Here is a 25,190-nt window from a genome sequence, read left to right as displayed (position 1 = left end):
GTAAATGTTAAACAGTGTCCAAACGAATCTTAAAAAAGAGTGGTTCACATTGCATCAATTGATATTGTTATACTGGATATATGAAAAATATAGTTACTTGAAAATGTGACATGGTTAGTGAAGTTGACTTAATAAACAATACTTGTTAACATTGAAATTTAAAGTTGATATACTGTAGTAAAAGACTGTGCAATTGTTCTTTGTAATTTAAGATTGTTACCGAGTGAGATCAGAGGATATTGTAAGAGCCCTGATTAACCAAAGTTCTAGAAATCATAATGGTGATATTAGTATACCGTAGTTTGTTGTTGACACATTTACTCATGCATGTTACATCGGCAAACATTTATTCAAATTTGTACGTAAATATTATGTGGTTTAAGATATATTTTAAAATTGATTTTATTTACGTTTTACCAAGTAAATGAATGTTGTTTGTTTGCCATTATACACGTTTGATTTAAATGTTATTTACAGCCCGTAAATTTTCTATTTTTTTCTTCACATTACCTGATATCTAGACATTTTGGTATTCATGAAGGTAATTTGAAAGAACCTATTCACATAAAGGATATAGATTTGTATATATTATTTCATATTATTTGTATGCTCTTTTGGGCATTTGATGAGAGTTGTTTCAGTCTTCACTTTGGTAAACAACGAAAAAGCAGCCATGGCCCTTCTATTAAATATAAACAAAAGTGTAATTAATGCTAATTAAGCTACACTGGATCTGTACAAGGTGATTGTCAATAATTTCTTGTATTTCCGGTAAACTACAGAATAACAAGTTCACGACTTATTGATCATGATTTTAATTTTTAAAGCTACATGGTGGACGGCGTAATTAGGTGTCCCTATTAAACCGGTCCATTGTGATGGTAAACATATCAAACCATAGAGTTTATAATACATGGAACAATAATTTGAACCTCCTTAGATGCACCTTTTACTTATATCTCTCAGTAGTATTCTATAATCATATGCATTTTACTTTAGTCATGCCCAAACTGGTAAGGTATAAATTGTAATGATTCCAACATTAGGTAGACCAGTCAGAAAGTCTTCCCTCCCCGTGCATAAACGGATAATGGTTAATGATATATGTACAAGGAGTGTTCAAAAATGACGTAGACTTTAATTATATAAGGCAAAATAGTCAACATAGAGACATAAAACATATACTGTTAATCATCAAGATTATATCAATTTTTTTAATGAGGTTAATGAATACTTTCTGCTTTTTTGCCCTACGCAGAATTCACATGCACGAAATGCTACTTCCGTTACTATTGTATTATCATATTGTAAAAAGGGCTATATTGTTTTTTAATTCGTATGTTATCACAGAATGTTTGTTTTGTACCAATTACATCGATACTTAGAAAACAAATCAATCCCTCTAAAACAGCACGTTCATTACCCAAATGATCACAACGTTCTTGACGTCCTGTCAGTGTAAACCCTGTTGATGTGCTCCGAATTCACTCTCCTTGAATGCCTATTTCTTTACGCAAAGAAATTAGAACTAAACCCTACTCTATGATAAGAATACACCGACATGATCGCTATTTCCATATTAAAGAGTAGGTGTATTGTAATGTTATAGAAGAAATCTACCTAAATTTTAAAGTTTGAAAACCCTTCGTACAGTGGCGTTAAATAAGTCGCTTTCTCATACAGTTATATTTATCAATTAATTTCAAATTTCAGATCACACAAAATTGTATACATATTTGCGGAGCTCTTAATTATTGTTTAGAACCCTTTTAATCCAATCCTCATACACGAAGATTGAAGAATAGAGTCACAAACACCCTCTTAACTTTTCACAAGATTCGAACAAGTGATTAACTTAATTTCAATAATGAACTACATGTTTGTATGTGGGACCAAATGTATGAAAGAAATAAAAACGTCAGACTAGTATGTGATTTCGTTCAGACATTTGACCATGGAATAAGTCAAAATAAACTTACAGATTCCACTTTACATTCAGCTTTATTTTTTTAACTTTCATCCTTAGGGAAAGATCTTTCTCATTTAAAATGAAAAATAAAACTGCCAAATTTTTCATGAACACACCAGGAACAGTAAGATCATTTGTCATTTTTTTCTCAATGCAATTTAATTAACCCTTTTTCAGGTTATCATGTTGTATCTGTTTGAAAGTGGATTGGTCGACAATAAGCACATTTACCATAAGAATTTCAAATATGAGAAGAAAACAATATAAATGAACCATTTGGATATTCTTAAAAACAATTGCTTGAAGAAAAATGTTGATAAAAGTGTAAGTGATGAATATATTGTTCCAGAGCATTATTTTTTATGAAGTGCTATATATAAATATATATATAAATATATATGAATATAAATATTCGTTATATTGGATCATGTCTCACACTATAATAGCATACTAATTATCGACCAATTCACTTTAAAACAAAGTAAACTCAACAAATGCCATTAAAACATGAAAAACATGTTGCAAGACAAACACAATTTACATAAAATTGGACGCAAATGGAAATGTCACGTGTTCACGTGTTTTATTGGAAAATAAATCAATTATCAAAAGTCTCATTATAAATACATTATATAAATATTTGTAAACTTGAAATAACAGTTGATATAAGCATTACAGTGAAGCATTGTATTACTAAGGCAGATGCGAATCAAAATAACAAGTATAAAAGTAGGATGCCATAACAATGAAATATAAATCTACATGTAAATATATATATAGTAATTGGGTACAAAATGATAAAATAATAGGCTGAGAAACCTTAAACCTTTATACTTCTCTCTATTAACCGTGCCCCTTATCTCCAACACAAATCAAACAGACAAACTGGTTGTTTCTATCCCCCAACCCCTTACGTTTCATAGTTCGTCACTAAAGATAGGTCACGTGGCACCTTTGAAGTATTATGCATAGATCCCTGACCTAATACTAATTATCAGATAAGTGGACATAATAAGAATTTCACCACAACATATTTCTTAACAAAAGACCTCATGTCAATGTTTGTAGTTATATCAATTGTTATTCAAATGAAAGGTCAGAGTAGGGATCTATCAATTGGCGGAGGACCCTTTAGTTTTTCCCCTAACATTAGTTCCATCACGGACATACTGGAGTGGACTAGACTAAAAAAACTCACCCACGTAAAGTGTCTCACACATTAAACTGAAAGCCATATACTCTAAATGTTAAAATGTCAGCTATATTACCAAGAGATTACCTTTCCTATAATAACAACCCAGCAAGCACACTATGACATGGCATGCAATTAGATTTAGGAGACAGACATAGTTTCAGATCATCCTGTTACATGTTTATTACTTTTACACTAAATTAAAATATTTAAGATAGTTAAGTCATACAAATAGTAACTTTGTGATTCCATAAACTGAATTACGATGTATATTTTGTATATTTATATATATATGAGAACAAGTAACACACAAGAAGAAAGTCAATCACCATTTAATGAAAATGTTTGAAATTATAAAACCCTACACAAACATACAATTGTATATACACTATACTAGTACAGCCATTATTTACAGTGGAATTCATTATAAGTTTCTTGCCAAAGCTCCCCAGATGATCTTAGCGACCTGAAAACAAACAAGATGGAATGAAATTGTATTTTTACAGAATAAAATTGATATCTATATAATTTTATACTAGTATTTCATAATAAAAAATTTGTTATTTAAAAAATAAAGAAACACCCAAAAATAAATGCCCTAACTATAAGTCATAATTGTACATAATTATCATTCAGGGATTTTTTCCAGGATTTTGGGAACATGACCCATACCCATGGAATTGGAAAGTTCAACGATGTTTGTTAAAAAGTGGGAAAAAATGCATGACTGAAATTTTGCAGTGATTAAATGAATGCAAACAGTCACTGTCTATGATAGCATCTTCAAACATTTTAACACTTATTACAGTGAAGAAGCCCTTATTTTCAAAGATTTTAGAATTCTTTATTTAATATTTTCATTTTGCAACTTTCAATCGGGATTCTTTTCCTGTGAATTGGGAAAATAATATACTATTTTTATTTGGGAATATGACCCAATAACTGCTATAAAATAAGCAAAAAAAATCCCTGTCATTTAAATTTAGTAGGAAAAAGCTGTTTTTCCATAAAAAAAAAACCCTCGTGTGAATTATGTAGGAAGTATTTCCGTTCATCTATCACATTTGCATTAATATTGCCGATTGTTTAAAAATTAATGTATTTCTAAAGAAGCCTTTTAAATGGATACAATGTAAAAAGTAAGTAATGATATGTCTTTATGAGAATGAAAGAAAGAAAGAAAGAAAGAAAGAACGAGTAAATACGCGCATCACGTGCACTTACTTGACTATGTCAGCAAATGATTGCCACAGTGGCTTTACTATATACGGTACGTCATGTTTCTCACATAGGGATTTCACCAGTGGTGCTATCTTATATAAGTTATGCCGAGGCATTGTTGGGAATAGGCTGAAAACACAACATTGTTAAATGATTAACAATAACCAACGATAATTAAATAATTCTGATAACTTTGTGAATAATCATTTAACGATCTTTTCTTCTAATAATAATAATTACATGGTAAGCTGATAAATAGACAGAACACTACATCAATGATGTTACTTCAAGTCACTGTCACCTCACTGTCACGGTGCTGAAACCTCAGTCATGCCTAAGTCAAGTCACTGTCATGGTGTTGTAACATCAGTGATGTTTACATAAAGTCATTGTGACGGTGTCGTTACATCAGACATGTCTATGTTTAATCACAGTCATAGTTCTGTAACATCATAAAGAACATAAAGTCATCGTCACCATGCTGTAACAGTTCTATAAAATCAGTCCTGTCTACATCAAGTCATCGTCACGATGTTGTCTCGTCGCTGATGTCTAAGTAAAGTTACTGTGTAGTTCTAACCATATAATCACAAATAAAATTAATTCTTTCAATGATCTTGTTAAATGACATGTCACTTACTGATGTTCTATTTGGAAGTTTAGATGCCCTGTAAACCAATCATTGAAGAAAGATTTTTCAATGTCACATGTTGCATTGAGTTGTAACTGGAGCCATGGACTCGCTTCATCCGTCTTTATTGTCATAGGTATATGGTTTGATTGTGACACCCATGTGAACCAATGACTCTCCATGCATCTAAAATATAATGTTCATTCATTTAGTTTATATAAATACAAGTGTTATTTATCAAACTGCATTATAATAAATCTAGTTTCTTTTTAAAGGCAAAGATCCAGAGTCACATCACGTGATATCACAATATACTGGTTAGTTTTTCATAATACTTAAATGATTTGAAAAGTTCAGAATAAAATTTTATACATGTAAATGTCAAATGGCAGACACTGACTATTTTTTGTAAAATGGCTTTAATGGACGTTATTCAGTGTGTGTGAGTAAAGTGACCTTTAAATATATAACTATATAAGTATATACAATACAGCAGTAAAGGTGAGTTATAATAAAAAAGAAATATACCGGAAATGATATACAGAAAGTAAAATTTTATATATCACCTCATAGCAATAAATGAGTAGAATACAACAAGGGAGATAATATATTAACTCTAAAAATAAGTAGTAGCGCAAGAGAGATAATGATAAAATCACCTCATTGTAAAGTAATGTGCTATTGCTCCTCCAACGCCAAGTAACGGTATATGCAGGTAAAAATGTATTAGGTAATACATTAAACATATACTCAACTCCTGTAAAAAACAAAAACAACAACATTTTACTTGATTATGAAAATATAATATTTTCATTAACTAAAGCATCAAGGTATCCTGATCTGACTATTGTTATTAACCTCACAGATATATATACCATGTTTTCAGTAGACGAATTAAGACTTAATTAAAACATCCAGTGCTTAATATATATGCTAACAATCAGTCATGATTTAACAGTGATAAAAGATCTATAATTAATGTTTAAACGTACGAATCATTGGGGAAGGGGGAAGAGAACGGTACAAGAAAATTGGAAAAACAAAACTTGATGAACAAATATGATGGAAGATAGGCGAATTCAAGTGCGATGACGGTACATTTATTGTCTATGCATATATAACTTCCCATGTCCTTAAGTGAGCAAATACATACAATTTGAAGGAGGCTTAAGCCAAACATTTCAAAAACCGGGTGACATACAGTAAGTTAGATAGCCTCGTTTTTCACTGATAAATTCAAGTACTTGTTTAAATCAATCTAATCTAAGGTTACTATCGACCATCTCTCAGGCTATAGGCGATATTATAGCATTTAAAACATTCATCAAGGTGGCTGACGGAAGATCGTACAGTCTTATATCTTAAGTAACTCAGAACATTAAGCCTAATAGTGGCAGTTCTTTTTCAAAAGAAAAGCCATTCTTATCGGTTAATCCAAAATTCCTGTTTCGAAGTTGATAACCCAAAGGTACATGAATATTTTTTAGTGAGAAAAGCTACAGATTAATTCAGGCAGATAATTAACTAGGCATGCAAGTATGCATACAACATGTTTATGAACTTTAAGTGAAATATTTCTAGAAAAAAGTGTTTCCTTAAATAATTTAGTTTATACTGAATAAGAAACTTAAAAACAGTCAGACTTGAGTCCATTACAAAAATCTGTATCAGATTGTGGCAATGTAAAATGCGGTTGTTTCCGGTGTAAAATCAAGTCATCATTATTTATTCAGTTTCATTAAACACATGTATTTGTTTCCTTACGGAAGAATAACTGATAGATCGCACAGGTAGTTGTAAACAAGCGAGTGAGCTAATACAGATAATTAAATGTGGTTTTCAAATGACCCTCTATATAGCTACCTGAAACTCCGACGAATATAAAAAGACAGTCTGATTTATGTTTCAGTCAAGGTTGCAAATCCAATTTATTTTCATTATGTATGAACATAAGAGCTGAAATGACGTATTTAATTAAATGAATGTAGATTTAATAAACACTTACCTTTTTGTGGTTAAAATTATGTTTTAACTTTTTACACAGTGCTAGTCTGATAAGTGGAGAATTCTCATTGGAACAAAATTAAATTCCAACCAATGAAAACAAGCGAATGAACAATTTTGAGTGGATTCCTTCTAACAAAATTTAACTATAAACAGATTTTTCACTATATTATATAAAAGTAAAAAAGTACACCTGACTGCTTACCGTTTGTTTGGGTTGTTGTTTTTTATTCCCATATCAAACGAAGATGATTCACAAGGACACGAAACCCTTATCACATAAAATGCTACTCACATAACGTGAAAGTGTCTTTGTACAAAAAAGCTTTTGTAATTGTGTTTAACATATGATAGTTTTAATTGAATATTTTAAGTATTTGAACACTCACCTTCCATAATCTTCTTGTAATTTGAAACCTAAATAACATAATTTGAAAGTAGACTGGAAAGAGCAGCGGAGGTCCAACTGAAAAAATATATTATAAAATGTTATTAGTTTACCCACCGAAATAAGATTTGTTACCCACCGGAATAAAACCATATGGGCGAGCATATATTTCAATTAAAAGAAAATGACTGAATATAAACCATTGGGGAGCCGTGAGGTCATGGGCTGGATGACCCGCTCACGCAAGGCATGTTATGCGCATCAAATGGTTCATAGGCGAATTTGGTAAGCCTCTGGCATGCTAGACACAGATTATGCCGCTAAGTCCACCTGGACTCAGCATAGGTCCCCTGCTGTGTTAATGTTTCCTCAGTTGCGCGTTCCAGTTCGTGCTCCCTGTTACGTACAGAGCCTACTGAGGGTGCGACCGACCGCTGGGCGGGATAACCTGGCAGGGGCGGTGGTCAGCCTCCCATGAGATGCGGCATACATGGCCCATCGGCGTGTGGATATGCCCTGGTGCCCATCAACTGACCTCCTACTACTGGGTTAAGTAGAACCACCACTGACTTGTGGTTCGTCGTTGGATCGGCGAAGGCGAAGGGTGAGGTACCCCCTACAGAACCCCTAGAGAGTTGAAATCAGCGGTGCCGGGCCATTGGCACTCTCTAACAAACCACAGCGCCATGCACCTACGTAAATATTACACGATCATCTAGTGTTAGACGATGTGGTGCTGGATCTTTGGACTCCCTCCAGAGAGATTCAGTGCCGGGCTCCCAGCCTCGACAGAGTCCACCCCAAGCTACTGGGGGTCCCTCCTCCAGACATATCGAGAGGAGAAGACAAAAAGGCTACAGAAAGCCACGGAGGATGAAAGACCAAAAGCAAACAAGAGGGCCATGATGGCCCTAGATCGCTCACCTGACCCATCAAACTCATCCAAACAATTACCTAGACAAGCATTCTGACCAAGTCTCATGACAGGTGAGTCAAAAATGTGACCACTACAGTATTAACAAGGATTATCCATATTTGAGCAGTGTGACCTAGTTTTTTACCCAGGTGACACATATTCAAACTTGACCTAGAAATCATCAAAACAAACTTTCAGACCAATTTCCAGGATACTTGGATCAAAACAGTAGCAACTAGAGTGTTAACAAGATTTTTCTATTTTTAGCTCCGGTGACCTAGTTTCACATGCGATTTCGAACTTAATTACCTAGACAAGCATCCTGACCAAGTTTAATGATAATTGAGTCGAAAATATGACCACTACAATGTTAACAAGGTTTTTCAATATTTGGGCGGTGTGACCTAGTTTTTCATCCAAGATGACCCACGTTCGAACTTGACTTAGAAATCATCAAAATAAACTTTCAGACCAATTTACAAGATATTTGGATCAAAACAGTAGCCACTAGAGTGTTAACAAGGTTTTTTTATTTTTAGCTCCTGTGACCTAGTTTTTCATCCGAGATGACCAATGTTCGAACTCATCCAAGCTATCAACTAGACAAACATCCCGACCGAGTTTGATGATGATTGATGCAAAAATGTGACCGCTAGAGTGTTAACAAAGTTTTTCTATTTTTAGCTCTTGTGACCTAGTTTTTCATCAGAGATGACCCATGTTCGTACTCATTCGAGCTATCAAATAAATAAGCCTGAGTAAGTTTGATGATGATTGAGGCTCAAATGTAATCGCTAGAGTGTTAACAATGTTTTTCTATTTTTAGCTCCAGTGACATATTATTTCATCTGAGATGACCCATGTTCGAACTCAACTGAGCTATTACCTGGACAAGCATTCAGACCAAGTTTGATGATGATTGATGCAAAAATGTGACCGGTCGGATGTTAACAAATTTTTTCTATTTTTAGCTCCGGTGACCTACTTTTTCATCCGAGATGACCTATGTTCGAACTCATCCAAGCTATCACCTAGACAAGCATCTTGACCAAGTTTGATGATGATTGATGCAAAAATGAGACCGCTAGAGTGTTAACAAGGTTTTTCTAGTTTTAGCTCCAGTGACCTAATTTTTCATCAGAGATGACCCATGTTCGAACTCATCCGAGCTATCACCTAGACAAGCTTTCTGACAAAGTTTGTTGATGATTGATGCCAAAATGTGACCGCTAGAGTGTTAACAAGGTTTTTCTATTTTTAGCTCCTGTGACCTACTTTTTCATCCGAGATGACCCATGTTGGAACTCATCCAAGCTATCACCTAGACAAACATCCTGACCAAGTTTGATGATGATTGAGGCAAAATTGTGACCGCTAGAGTGTTAACAAGGTTTTTCTATTTTTAGCTCTTGTGACCTACTTTTTCATCCGAGATGACCCATGTTCGAACTCATCCGAGCTATCACCTAGACAAACATCCTGACCAAGTTTGATGATGATTGAGGCCAAAATGTGACCGCTAGAGTGTTAACAAGGTTTTTCTATTTTTAGCTCTTGTGACCTAGTTTTTCATCCGAGATGACCCATGTTCGAACTCATCCGAGCTATCAACTAGATAAGCATCCTGACCAAGTTTGATGATGATTAAGGCAAAAATGCGACCGTTAGAGTGTTAACAACAAAATGTGAACGGACGGACGACGGACGGACGACGGACAATCATCGATCCTAAAAGCTAACCCTGAGCATGCTCAGGTGAGCTAAAAACTTAAAAGTAATGCATTGGAATGCAGAAGGGGTCTATAACAAGAAGACTGAACTGCAGCACTTTCTTCATGAGAGAGACATTAATGTCTGCTGCATTCAGGAAACACACCTGCAACCTGCTAAATCCTTTAAGGTCAGAGGATACCAGTGCTTCAGAAGTGACAGGGTAGGAAGAAAGAAAGGAGGAATCTTGACATTAGTCCGGAACAACATCAATGCTTTCCAGTCTAAAACGCATACAGATGACTCCGAATTCCAGGTACTTAGCCTTAGAAAGAACGATTTCAGTCTGACTCTTGTGAACTTCTACTCCCCACAGGACAAAAATCTATCCCTTGACAACATACCAACAGATGATACCAATTTCATCATTGTAGGTGACTTCAACAGACACAAAGCTGGGGATATGACCACATTGACAATCGAGGAGATGAAGTGAAAACCTGGCAAGATGGTAAGAAGTTGATATTGATAAACAAGCCTGATGATCAACCAACATTTTACTCTTATTATGATGGCACACCACAACAACTTCTGACCTCGCCTTCTGTACTGACGACCTACACGGGCACACTACAAGGAAAGTTTCTGAACAACTAGGAGGTAGTGATCATCGACCAATCCAGCTCACTCTTGACAAATCTATTTCTTGTTCTTTAAGCTCTCCCAGATGGAATTACAAGAAGGCCAACTGGACCTTATACGCATCGGAGAGTGATAACCTCTGTAAAGGTATCAGAGTTGAAGGAAGAAACATTAACAATGTTGTCAAAGACTTCAACAAAAGTGTCCTCAGCTCAGCACATAAGGCTATCCCAAGAGGGTCTAGGGTGGACTACAAGCCATACTGGAGTGACGAGTTGGGTGAACTTCAAAACAAACTGTCTCAAGCCAGGGAGGAAGCAGAATCCAACCAATCACAAGAGGCTAATCTCAAACTGCAACAAGCAAAGGCCAAATTCCTCAGATACAAGCTAGAAGCACAGGAAAAGCTGGAAGAACAAAACAGCCTCAGTGAACCTTGAGCGAGATGGCCGTAAGCTGTTGAGATTAACGAAACAGCTAAATGATGACAAAGACCAAGCGAGAGGCCCAGTCACCCTGGAGGAAGAGGGTGAAATGTTGACTGGTATACCGGCAGCCAATGTCTTTGCCCACAAATACAAGGATGCAAGTGACATCCCTGTCAACATAGAACAACAACGAAGGGCTCGGAGAGAGCAAAGAGAAAGGAAAACAGACAGGGAAACATCACATCATATGAACCAGCGCCTGACACAGCACGAACTCAAGACAGCGCTCAGGAAGCTGAAGACCAAGAAATCTCCAGGACCAGATGGTATCACCAACGAAATGCTTATCCATCTAGGGCCTACAGCAATGAGCAAACTCCTTCAGATTTATAACAACAGTTGGAGTCAAGGGCAACTTCCGCAAACATGGAGAGAGGCGGTCATGATCCCCATTCTCAAGAAAGGGAAGGGCCCGAAGAAGGCTGCAAGCTATAGACCTATCTTCAAAGCAAAGAGCTGGGAAAGTCTTGATTGGAAGTACTCCTTTGGCTGAAGTTGATGAAGCCACTTACCTTGGCGTGACTTTTGACAAAAGGCAAACATGGAGAACTCACATAAATCATGTAGAAGGTAATGGAGGAAACTTGCTATCATGCGTAAGCTAGCTGGTACAACATGGGGAACTAATGAAAAGATACTCAAGACAATATATCAAGGCACAGTGAGACCCACCATGGAGTATAGCTCATCAACTTGGGCAACAACAGCCAAGACAAATCAGCAGACCCTAGACAAGGTACAAAACCAAGCTCTATGTATCATAACAGGAGCCACAAAATCTACACCTATTGCCTTCATGGAAAATGTCATTGGTATACAGCCCCTAAAGGAAAGAAGACAGGCCAAGATGCTCCTTCAGGCAGAGAAGTTCAAGTGTATCCCTGATAGTCCCATGAAAAGCAGACTGGCAGGATATACAAAGAACAGGCTCAAGCGAAGCAGCTTTGTCCATGAAGCCAAAAAACTGGACAGAAAATTTGCACCAGAGCTAACTATACCTACCAATCCCTTGAGCATAAGAGACATACTAGACCCGTTGACAAATGACTTGTCTGGTATTAAGGTGAAACTCGACATCCCGCAGCTTGAAAGTGGTAAACAAGAATGTGAGAATATCAAAAAAAGTCTTATGCTTGCCATGATCAACGAAGACTACCCTAAGTGGACCCATGTCTTCACGGATGAGTCAGTCACAAGAGCAATCATACACTCATCAGGATATCCAGAAACACACCATATGGCCACTGGGAAGCACTGCAGCAACTTCAGAGCAGAGACTGAAGCACTCATGAAGGCAGTCTCCATGATCATAGACTCGTCAGAAGCTGTCTCTTCAGTGGTCTTTCTCACCGACGCACGATCAGTCCTGGAAGCCCTGATCAACAACAAATCACCAGACCTAGCCAGAGCAATGAATGAACTCAGCACCATTTGCAACGTTACCATACAGTGGATACCAGCACACTGTGGAATTACTGGCAACGAAGAAGCTGACCAATTGGCTAAATTTGGAGCACAGTCAGAGCAACCAGATGTCCAAGTCTCATACAAGGAGAAAGTCACCATCATCAAAGCACTAACAAAGCCAAGACAAGAGCTTGATGCATATCACTCCTTGAACCGGCCAGAACAAGTGATGATGGTGAGACTACGCTCAGGACATAACAGACTTAACGCACACATGAACAAAAAGTACCGACTCGTTCAATCTCCAATGTGTCCGTGCGGAGAAGAAGACCAAACTGCAGAGCATGTCCTCCAAAGATGTAAGCGACACGACCAGGAGCGAGCTGCGACGTGGCCTCAGGAAACAACCCTCCAACAGAAGCTTTATGGTGATGTTGAGGACCTGAGACAGACCACATCCTTCATCGTAAATACTGGTGTAGTCGTGTAATTGCGAACGCCAGTAAGTAAGTAAGTAAGTATAATAAACCATTTAACATGTAAACTATATTACGCATTGCAGTTGGCTTGTTATTGGTGTGATAAATAGTATAGAACAAAGTTTATGCTAAGTAATGTACATCAATCAAACTTAAACTGTGCATTAAACTTTATCTCTGCTGCATGTAGTGTACAAACATTGAAAAAGAATACTTCTAAAATACCAGTATGAACGAAGCACTTTTCACTTTTATTATGTTACAGAGACATTTCTCGGGAATCCACCATACGATTTTGGGAACAACTTATAAATTCTACTACAATTCCTTATGTAACTAATTTAGTTTAATAATTCATTACGCCATGAAAATACTACATCTGGTGAATTTTACATAACAGCCCGTGTCGTAAGATATTTCCTTAGATATAGATTTATAACTTTTAATGCAAAATCTGATCACTGGAAACATTTAAGCAATTTTCTAGCCTCTAATTTACCAGGAGTAATCGGAGCTAATGCCAGTTCACTGCTTTCTGGATTAGCTGATAGGTATATGGAAAATATATATATTAATATAAACTTACTAGCAAAGAAGTACTTGTGCTGTAGATTGAATGGCATACTTGCTTTTCCTTCCTTCGCAACCTAAAAAATTCATTTGCCATAAAGATGTCAAAAATACTAGTTAAACGATAAAGTCCTTTCATCTCATTAATTGCTCTCCCACTCATACATTCCAATTTATAATATTTTCAAATGCTTGGACTAAATATACTAAAGATACGATGTCTCTGTCAGTAATAAATGCCCAATTAATGAGTGAAAATCACTTTTTGTGTTCGAATTTAAATGAAAACTATGTAAAATTCAAAATTAATAATGAAAAATAAAAGCATTTTACCTGGACGGGCATAACATCCCCAACAACAAAAAGTTTATCTAAACGAACGTCCGGATCTTTATCCATCTACAAATATAAAACAGAGAAATGTTTCGTTTATTAGAAGATTTATATATAATAATAAGTTATGAATATGTAGTTAATTATAATTTGCAAATAAATTTCTCAAATTCAGATTGGTTTAAATATTTAGTATACTGTGTAAAGAACCGAATCACGCACAAATAACAATGTATTTCCATATCAAAGACGGTCAACTTCGTGTGTGCAATTATTTTTATTGCGTTTTGTTTATTATGGCACATTTCTACAAGTGTCATTACCTCATTTTTTTTAAAAATTTACCGCAAATGATGACTTCATACTTTAATTAATTACTTTGTATTGCGCAGCGTTAGTATAGTCTTTGAGAGCATGTGTCTCTTCCCGCGCTTTTTTTGAAAACAGTTTTCTTATTGTCGTCATTAACAATTTGCGTTAAACAAGTACTGACGGGATATACGGGAAAATATAGCCTTCCTGACATAAATATAACCCTCAATTAGTGCTTCAGGTCATATTTTTCTCATTCGTATTGTATTTTTACGAATAGCCTGTCAGCAACTTAATACATACTGTATTAATCTTATCGTGATTACTTCCCTTTACATATTCCTAATTTTGGAAAAGATTTGTGTTGGTTTGATCTATCGCCGAAGATGTTTAAATTTTCAAACAATGGCTATAGGCCGTCAATTTGTATTAAAAGCTTCATACACTTGAAACTCTGAAAAACAATATCCTGTGGCAAAAAAAATATCAGGAGCTGCAGACAGGTGTTGCTCCTGAAAATTAAAGTTCTTTGGGAAAACTTTGCCGGAAGTTATAAGAGTGCCGCTCTGTATGTGAAAACTTTAATTATTAAAAAAGAACTGCCATTGATTATTGATTTAGTTGATTCTGATAATGTCTACTCAGGAAATAACTTGAGATTTTATCTACCAAAACTAGTGATGAATAAATCGTTTGTGTTTATATGTACACGTAATTATGGTTGCAAAACAGAATAAACTGTTAGCACAATGCACAAGGGACATAAAATAATCAAGCACGATCTAAACTTCATAATGCAAATAACTAATTATTTATGAAAACTTTGTTCAGGAAAACAAATTCAAACTTTGTAGTCAAACAATCAGTCTACATGCTGCAGCGATGTTTAACATATTAATAATTCACGACTGTCAACCATTTAAATCCAATTAAATGAAACACCTTTCTCAATTAAATCATTAAATTGCTTAAATATCACCACCTTCTTATAGAAGTTTAACTATCCATGAATAACCGATCATGTGATACATCTACATAGAGGAATGGGGCATCATAGAGGAATGGGGCATCATAGAGGAATGGGGCATCATAGAGGAATGGGGCATGAATTTCCTGTATATATTGGTACCCATCGATATTGGAAAACTATTCAACGGTCTGTATATACACACACAAGTAAATAAAATATTATTGAAGAAGGGCGTTTATGACATTGGACATTCTTAACCTTTAAGTACATCTCGGTCTTATCTAAATTAAAGCCACTAAGTATGGGGTAGAAACTGTTACACAAAAGATGGGGTTATTCTGTTTGTGTGCCATGTCTTCTTCTGGTAATTTATTTATTTTATCAAATGAAAAGTAATTAAAAATTTTTAACCGGCTGGTATTTTAAATTATACGCTTGCAAATTCTACATTAGAATACGGCTACTTTATATGGTGACAAATAAGAATCAAATAAGAATACTAGTATGTCAGCAAGGCTTAATGTAGCTGAATAAGTTAACAATTTTTGCATATTTCATTCAATATATCCTGATTAAAATGGTATTGATAATTTATCTATTTGGCAACCACAATTATAACAATAAGTTTCCTTTCAATCTCTAAAGAACTTTTTGTTGGCTATTTCGGTCTTAAATACATATAGTTATCAAAACTCTGTAACATTAATTGGAGGAAGACATGGCTAGAATAACTTTATATTTGAGTGACAGTACCTAGCCTAGGAGAGATAAACATTAATTTGAGCAGTATACTTTTATCAATACAAATATGGGTATATGTGCTTAGTTTGAATAATATGAGAAATCATGTTGATGTCAATGAGAGGAAAAAAATATGAACAAAAGAAGGATTTTTGAAAATAGAAATGAACAAATGTTTATGTAATTGTTATGTAATATATTAAAGAAATGTTGTTTTGTTTGTAAGCACGTGTTGTTTAACATGTAACAAGGGTAGTGCACGAATAAAATACTGACCACATTAGGCTTAGCGTGATGTTGATAGTGTAAGTTATTCCACCAACTAGACGAACAACCCTGAAAACAACAAAAATGTTACCAATTAGTAAAAACTTTTTCATTTCTAAACAAGTAAACGTTATCAATATTAACTCGGTGTTGGTAAAAGACAGCATTCAATAAGTAAACAAGGGCAATCGGTGTTCACATGTGTCGCCTGATGATAGTCAATTAAGCAATTGTAATGAGGAGTGAATGGCCAATTTATTCCATATAAGTCGTGGCTACTTTGTTGCATGTTGCAGCTACTGTGTAGCAAGACTGGCATTAACATAAACAGCCCAAAACCTTTTTTTTTTCATTCAAAGGTCATAACTTAGCTAAAATCATTTATATAATGCACAACTAAACTTAGTACTGATCATTCCTGTAAGGTTTGTCTGAAGTTTGCACCTGAAGTTTTTTGAGGAGTAATCCGGACAAGTTTTGTGACAGACTGACGTTAGAAACGAAACATTACTTATGTTGCTACTCCACTGACCTATCTATTGTTCATTTTAGCCACATAAAGGAAAATAGCCACATATAAGCCTTACGGAATAAATAACATCAACGAAGAAGTACAGTTTCCTATTGTTCTCGTAGCTACATTTAAGTATAGAAATGTTAGCTCGGACGGACAGACAAACAGACGATCGAGAAGTGATCCCTATATGTGACCGCAACTCTGTAGCAGGCGACACATCAAAAGATAAACAAAAATATCTATCTATAAATTATTCACTTTTTAGGAGTGTACAGGTCTGCCTTATCAATATCAAGGGTGTCCTGTGTATTTCGAACGCCTTTAAATGTTGAATTTAAAAGTTCAAAAACTGCTGCATTTCAGTGAGCACGTTCGTGTGTCGACATTTAAATGTGCACGTTCACGAAATGGTAATGATGTAACATGTACATTATTAAATCTTGAATTTAGCTATCTTATGAATATTGGTGCTACTTCCAAAGTGCCCCATACTTGAAACAATATACTAATGTTTATATGTGGTCATACCCTTAATTCACTTAATCGCCCTAACAGTGTCAATTTGTCCCAAAAACATCCCTCATGCAAAACCCCAAAGAAACAAACCTGTACAGGTAACATTAAGTGATATGTTTGAAATATTACCTTAAAGAATGTCAAAATGAAATGATGAAAGTAATGGTTGGCCTTGGAAGTCTTGAACACAGACAAGTGTCCAAAATCATGATGTAACCAACCCGCTTGTGTCTGTAATAAAAATAATAAGCAATCATTTAATAATGTCGCATCAAATTACATGAAAACGCTCTTCAATTACTACATGAAGCTAGATTTCTTTTATTATATAACTAAGAGAATTAAAAATAACGAATGGATATCGCATGGATATCGCTTATATTAATCGGTAAATATTTAAATAGCCGTACAAGTAAATTCGGACGAGATTTATTGACTATCTGTTAACATAACAACTAATCACTTAAAGCAAAGAATACACCTATATAGCAACCCAGATGATACAGTTTGCTTATCTAAAAAAAATAACAACAACTATAAATGTCATCTTATTTCTTTCTGCTTTATTGTATCTAAACAACTAGAATGATTATACTTTTGATTTGGGAAGAGAGAACCGAGACTTGATACATTAGTTTCCTTTAAAAATATGCCTATCTCGTATATAGAGAAAGACTTGTAGCTGTACAAAATACTGTATGAAAACGTCAATGTAAAACATGTTACAATATGTTACATTGGAATAACGATTTTGGACATTACATTTATATATCCAAGTTTATTGTAACGTCTGCTATAAATAAATACCTCTTTGTCAAACTGAATTCAGGATGGACAGGAATATATAGAATATGAAAATGTTACAAAAATGACGAAATATTTCTTACCTGTGCAGTTGCATACATAATTAGGGAAGCTACAACTGTCCATAAATGTACACCATACCATAAAAATACCATGTATGCCAGAACTTGAAGTATTAGAATATGAGCTAAAGTTACCGAGAAAAACAGGTAGCTGGGCTCGAATAATTTCTGGAAGAAAATGAAAACAATGCTTACAAATAAGGGGAAAATTAGTTTTAACATGGTATAAAAATCTATAATTGTAAAGGTGATTTTGACATTCGGAGTCTCGTGTTCACTTAATGCCAAATTTTAACGGAAAACAAGTTATTTTAACTCTCAATAGAAAAATTGTAGTTGTGAGTAATTTTACGTGTTTCCTATCATTATGAGTTTGTTAAATTAAAACCTACCATTTTTATAGCCGTTTCTTTTAATTTTCTGAAATCTTTATTCATTTCATGGTCAACGTAACTTTCTACAGGGCCTACGTGAATTGGTTTAAGGAATTTTTTCACGTGTTCCAAGTTGTTATGGAATGCACCGAACGCTTCCTGAAATGTAAAAGAATAATTTATTTATCAACATTTCGTTTAAATTCGTTAACTTCGCTACTTTCCGTATCTTATACTCATTGTGGATAGTTTGGTTATATTTTGATACTTAATTGTTAATAATACATTTTAACGAACATGATTGTGATGAATTTATTGCCTTATGTCTATTTGATTCGCAAAAGCTACTATATTACAATGTTTTGTACGCCTCGGCGACGGACAATGCACGTGACGACATGATAGTGTGATTTAAGTTAATGGATATGAGCCGCGTCACGACAAAATGGGTTTGCGACCAGCATGGATCCAGACCAGCCTGCGCATTCGCGCAGTCTGATCAGGATCCATGCTGTTCGCTTACCAACCTTATTACAAGTAGAGAAACTAATAGCGAACAGCATGGGTCCTGATCAGACTGCGCGGATGCGCAGGCTGGTCTGGATCCATGCTGGTCGCAAACCCACTATATTGGTTTTGTCGTGACGCGGCTCATATGAGGTGTTGAGATGTTACTATGAAAAATCTGGCGTTACAAGGAGATGTTTGACATGACAACTAATAATGAGTTAATGTAATTTCAAGCCAGCATGTGTTGAAACAATAGTTAGATAGATTGATAGATACTGCAACGACCACCTTATAACTTTTAATAAATATTTCATTAAAACAACACATTTGAATAAAATGATAATTGTCTTTATGACAATGCTTGCATTTAGCTAACTTGCCATTGATCACGCTGCAAGTTCTAACCCCGGAACGTCTACAGCCCTATCTACAGACCTACCAATAACCCTGTCACCAGTCAAATATTGTTAAACAAAAAGTGTATACTAATATAAAAGCAGTGTGTTTTTTCGTCTGTATGGATATATCGTTAAAATATGTAACTGGTTTGTCCTTCACTGAACAATAAAAACAATTTTCTCTAATTCATTCCTTACGATTGATTACATACAACTTTTTCAAAACTCTTTGTGACGGCCAGTGATTGTTTAGTATGGTACAAGTGTTTGGTTTCCGTTAAGATTTCTACCATTAATAGAGCAATAAATCGATTTATTTCAGACACTAGTGTCATTTCGTTAATGTGTACATTACAAGGAAAGAACAATATTGACAATATGATTTCGAAATAATCTATCTAATTATACTTCTTTAAGTTAACACAATAATCTTGTATCAGACTGACATTGTTGTACTCCGTCTACTAGATCATAATGAAGACGTGACCATACGTGTATTTATTTTCTATTATACAATTTAAATAATAAATCAATTTAATGCTTATTCAAACTTTATATTGAAGTAGGTTACACTTGTATTGTATAACTGTCAATGTCGCGCAATCTTGTAAAGGTCATAAATTGTTACGAAAACGATAAGCCATTTGCATTGTATTTGCTATGGGAACTTTGCATTTCATGGTTAGATAACACAACAAAAATTTCATTTCATGGTTAGGTAACACAAATATAAATGTTCTATTTTTTGCAGATCAGAACGTTTTTCTTTACACCTGCTTTTTTTTGCCATAACGCTTTTTTTTTAAAGTACTTAAAACAAGTGATTTGTATGGATTTTTTTTTTGAAATGTGTATGTTTAAATAGACCTTTCTTTATATATTAGAGATAATAGCACTTAAGTATTTAGTTTATAAGTTACGATGCATTCATTTGTATTTAAAGAAGCTTTTAACACAGATATTCCTATTGACATTTTATACGAGATAACAATACCAAAACAAATCGATGAAAAATCAATGCAATACTGTAACACGTCTTTCTCAGATAGTTTGATTTTAATCCTGCTATACAAGTCCTAGACTTAATATGTTAGTATTGCGAATATCATTAACACCCATATCTCAAAGGAAGATCTAAATGGCGTTTTTTTCTTTCTTCGCTTCGATACGTGTCTGATAAATTACGTGTACTCATGTAAGTTGTGTGCAAACTATTCCACATGTGTACAAACTATTAATTAAGGTGTGCTATAACAGTTAAATTCCACCTCGGATGTTGTAAAATTGACAATTAAACATAGTACTTAACATTTATAATTTTAGACGATATTTCTTTACGGTTCAGAAAATAGTTCAAGGTCATATATTATTTGACATTTGCAAACTTTGCGCGTAACTGATAACAGTTAAAATGTATTGAATATGTAACTTGAAGTAGGAAGGGCGTACTTTAGATGATAAGAAACTTCTTGTTGTAGTATTTAATGAGCTATCACGATTTGTTATCATATTTAAAAACACAGCGACTGTTAAACCCGGAAATTTATCACTAACATGTCATTTTTATGCTGAACAGTTTTCATCAAAAGGCGTATCCCATTACTACATGTGTAGTAATAATGTGTAAAACTGCTGCAGACAGCATAAAATAATATCCCTATGGTGGCTGATACACGCCATTATGTAGTTTTGCCGTCTTATATTTGTTTTTTATTTTATTTTTTTTTTTTTTTTTGTTATTACTTTTTTATTATTGCATTTTCATTAGTATTTCGCATTGTTGCTTTTCCGCATCTTTGCGTTCCGATTACACATTGCAGATTTATATCATACTGGATAAGAGTAAGTTGATTAACAAGTGAAACAATGAAAGTACAAAAGATTTTAATAACCAGTACATGTATTAAAATTTCATTTACATTTACTTAATATCACATTTTGTAAGCCCTCTCCGTTGTTATCCTTGTACAAGCAGAACGCGACAATACAAACAAAGCTAAATTGCAATAATGCACCAAAGGGAAAATGAGAAAATGTGAAAAATACACTTCGTCGTATCTTTGTGTTTGCAAATCTGCGCATTTTTTCCGCGATAAAGCAGGCACGACAGATTTAATGCAAAACACGACAGACACACTTGGTGTAGTTGCCTTTCGTTTGTCGCCTTTCCGCAATTCCAGATTTTGTGGCAAAATAAAGCACAATTACGACACATGGCGAAAATCAGCTTCCATATTATGCAAGAAGAATAATGAATCTGCTACAGTATATGTTTGTATTGCTTACATGATTTCTCTGTATCATAAATACACGTGTAACAGCTGTGATTAGTTCAATCATTAAAATGCAAAATATAGCAAGAGTATTTCAACAGACTATCCTGTTTAAACCAATACCCATTCTAGTCGTCTATGTAACCAGTACATTTCTTCATAGCAGACCATGTAGCTATTGGTGAGAATCATTGAAAAAGTGTGCTTCAAGAATGATTAATATATTAACTGTCAGATATAAAACTAGCACAATATTAAAAAACTTACTGTTGCATCTTGTCCTGCGTAGTGTCCGATAAGCCTTTGACCGCCAGGGTGCTTTTTAGACCATTCTGTGACGTCATAAACTTGTCCACTTATGACAATCCACCGATCATCACGTGACGAATGTTTCTGAATCTCACTCCAAGGGATGACCTGTCCCGCCCCTAACTTCTCGCGCTTCTCTCCCCCACGACCCATTCCTCAAGTTGTATTAAACTTTTCAATATCTATTCGAACACAGAACTTTAGCGTTAAAGTTTGATTAAGTTACATTAATTAGGTACTAATGCCTAATCAATTAATAGGAGGTCAATAATATATCAGAGTAACATGTTACTTATATAAATCAAAGGTAACAAATATTGTGACAGAGATAGTGCGCGTTTTTTATGTTACCAATATCGGACAATATGATAAAGTTCAAAATCTGGCACTAGAAATACGGCAGCAGATATAGATTCGCTACCACAGGCGTACGACTCATTTGCCATGCCGATAATGGTCAAATTAATATAAAATAATAACCCTTGATCAGAAGTTATACATGGTCGAAATAGGAATCCTGGACAGCAAGTATTTTTAGTAAATAAAACAACACCACTTTAACAGTTAAAAACACGGGAAGTCGTACATGATAAATGTTTTTTCTAATTATATAATACATCATCCCCGAAACCTAAAACTTCTCAAGTTCCCAAACAATAAAAAAAAACATCTTATGTAATCATTAATCAACATACTGACATCTCTACAGCAAATAAACAATTATGGTAATGACTCCAGCATGCAAAATAATGGTTTTAAAACTACAAATGTATAGTTTTATTAACCTTACGTGAATTGGGTCTGTCAAAATATCAAACTGTGCTCAAACCTCACACATCAGCTGATCAGTACAAGTAATGGGAACCGCTAACATATATTTTATGTATCTACCTTAACATATTAACAACCTCTGGGCGTTGTAAAGTATTTTAAGTATATTTGTATATTTAACTGACATTTTACCGGCACAGAGTAACTTGAATCTCTAATGTTTCGCAATACTTAAACCACGTGTTGGTGCCGGTAACTTGGAAACGAAACTAAACAACTTATTCAATAAATAAACTTTAAACCTACCTTTTTAAGACTGCATCCAACAAATATATATATTTATATGACTGCAGCAATATAACTATATTTATATCCACTTTCTAAATTAATATTCAACACAAATGTGTATATAGTATAGGTAAAAATCCAATCAAATTATACAGGTGAAGTTAAAGTTCTACTTTTTGTCGTACGACACTGCATTATATCGACCCGTGGTTTTTCATGATTCACTGCCTCTACATTTCAAGTTATAACGCGAACTTATCCGGGTCAAATATTTGGTGAAATACCGCATATTATTACACTGTTTGAAGTGAAGTGGTTGTGCAAATATAAACTTTCGGTCTAGTCTGATTTTTCTTTTTTTCTTTTTTGTTTTTAAAAATGATACCGTTCCTCCTCTTTCAATCAGGATTAAGAAAAATTCACACGCTTATCGCATCATTAATTGATTGGCCTTGATCTACATGTTTCTTCAATTAATAGTTTATTTTAAAAACACATGTAGTTAACGATAAGACGTGACAAAAATGTTTCTGGCCTCGGCTCACCTACAGGCCTTTGTTTATAAGCTAGCTACGTGCGTTTCGCATTGATCAGTAAGGGTTCACGTGTTTCGCACGCTAGCCCGTTAAATGACCTTTGGTCATTTAGTACTCGTGTACTGACATGAACGTAAGATTTAGCCCGTCAGCAAAATAGTGGTTATAAAACGATCTTGTTTACTTAAAAAATTTAGCAAGTTTTATAACGGACTTTTCTTAATTTTCAGATATTTTAACAGTATCTCTAGATTAGGTTGCTTGTTTATTACAAGTAGTTAATTAAATAATGTTATATATAAATCTAGACAATTACAGCACTTAACAGAAAATGTATGGCAGTTTTACAGAGTTCAACTTTTACATTAAATAAAGTCATTCTGATAATCGTATTTCATGTAAATGAAGTACCCTTCCAATTTAATGAAAGTAACAATATGCCCATGAGCTGTAAAGTTCGATCAAAAAAGGTTTTAGATTATATTGGATGCTTTTCACCTGAAGAAAAAGGCGCTGAATGTGAAAATTATTTGTTATAAAAGTTGTAAAATGTAAACAAATAGTATCTTACATCCATACAAAATACTATATCACTATAACAGTACTATTTGCCAAAAAAAAAGAAGAAGAAGAAAAGAAACAAACGACAGTTCATGTAATTGACAAGCGAGTGACTACTTAGATATATTAACAGGGCACCAAAATTAGAAATCAAAAACTTTTTAGAAGTGAAATACATCATTTCTTGAACAAAACGAGCCTTGAAATGCTGTAACTGCTACTACAAATGCAATTAAATCAGCTGTAGATAAAATGGGTGTAATTTTCAGTTATACATGTATCTGAACCTGGAATCCTAGCAACCTAAATATTTACTAAGTAGTTGGAATTCTATTTTGCCCAATGACATCTTTCCACTTATCAAATTATTTGATACATGTACCATTATTTAATCGGCAACATTTAACTTTACATCAGTAAATTAGGCTTTCTCCCACGCAAATTTTTATAGCCAAGGCCCGGTTGATGTTCTTATTCTTGTACCTACTTAAGTATCAACTTATACAATATATTCTCCAGAAATGAATAAGATGTCTTTTCTGAAGGATAAAAGAAATTAGAGCCTGTTAGATGCTTATCACGTGCATGAATAACGCAGCGCTGAATGTTAATTAATATGACATAAAAATTAACAAATCGTAAACAAAGCAGTTTTTTGTTATCCATTTAAATCACAAAAGGGTAAAACAGAAAAATACGATAAAAAATTCAGCCATACTACCTCCGAAAACTGATACAGAACCCGGAAAAATAAAGTTTTTTAGAAATAAAAATACATGTATGAACAACATTTCTGATGCAGAATAAACCATTAAAATCATGTTATGGACCAGCTACTATGTTTATAACTATTGTCGCAATCGTTTGAACAGTGATTTATACATTTGGTTAGGCTTTTATATGCATGTACCTCATTGCATTATTATATATAAGTAATGAAATAAGCCAAAGCAAATCACGTGCGATTTTCATGTTTGAAATGGTGACTTTTGATCAAACGATCATGACACATAAATAATAGAGTTATTATT

At 34.3% G+C, this 25,190-nt stretch overlaps 1 protein-coding gene across 3 annotated transcripts; it reads right to left on the bottom strand.

Moving 5' to 3' along the window:
* Positions 1 to 2,529: 2,529 nt before the first annotated feature.
* On the bottom strand, positions 2,530 to 23,437 carry LOC132731975 (acyl-CoA Delta-6 desaturase-like). Of its 3 annotated transcripts, none has more exons than XM_060718275.1 (13): positions 23,081 to 23,437; positions 21,962 to 22,185; positions 18,532 to 18,672; positions 18,161 to 18,307; positions 17,403 to 17,504; positions 16,250 to 16,309; positions 13,951 to 14,016; positions 13,634 to 13,694; positions 7,407 to 7,483; positions 5,673 to 5,770; positions 5,023 to 5,199; positions 4,386 to 4,511; positions 2,530 to 3,627 (listed from the first exon to the last, which is right to left on the bottom strand). In XM_060718275.1, exons 2-13 carry the CDS (start codon positions 22,154 to 22,156, stop codon positions 3,567 to 3,569), a joined length of 1,311 nt encoding a protein of 436 aa, XP_060574258.1. In that variant the 5' UTR covers positions 22,157 to 22,185; positions 23,081 to 23,437; the 3' UTR covers positions 2,530 to 3,566. The 3 variants fall into 3 exon arrangements, with proteins under 3 accessions (XP_060574258.1, XP_060574259.1, XP_060574260.1); XM_060718276.1 differs by lacking the exon at positions 23,081 to 23,437 and adding an exon at positions 22,833 to 22,962; XM_060718277.1 differs by lacking the exon at positions 23,081 to 23,437 and adding an exon at positions 22,895 to 22,915.
* Between the last annotated feature and the right edge of the window lie 1,753 nt (positions 23,438 to 25,190).

This window comes from Ruditapes philippinarum, unplaced genomic scaffold (assembly GCF_026571515.1).
Source record: "Ruditapes philippinarum isolate M1 unplaced genomic scaffold, ASM2657151v2 ctg6090_1_1_1_1, whole genome shotgun sequence".
Taxonomy (NCBI): Eukaryota; Metazoa; Mollusca; class Bivalvia; order Venerida; family Veneridae; genus Ruditapes; species Ruditapes philippinarum.
The sequence above is the reverse complement of the archived record's forward strand: the minus strand, read 5'-3'. Positions and strand labels throughout refer to the sequence as shown.

What these genes read in the sequence shown, in the direction of transcription:
- LOC132731975 (XM_060718275.1), bottom strand. Translation starts at nt 22,156, where the DNA reads ATGGGTCGTGGGGGAGAGAAGCGCGAGAAGTTAGGGGCGGGACAGGTC. An exon ending in TTATGTATGCAACTGCACAG is followed by an intron (nt 17,505 to 18,160) that starts GTAAGAAATATT and finishes TTTTTATTACAG; the next exon opens with ACACAAGCGGGTTGGTTACA. An exon ending in GCACATTACTTTACAATGAG is followed by an intron (nt 5,200 to 5,672) that starts GTGATTTTATCA and finishes ATTATATTTTAG; the next exon opens with ATGCATGGAGAGTCATTGGT.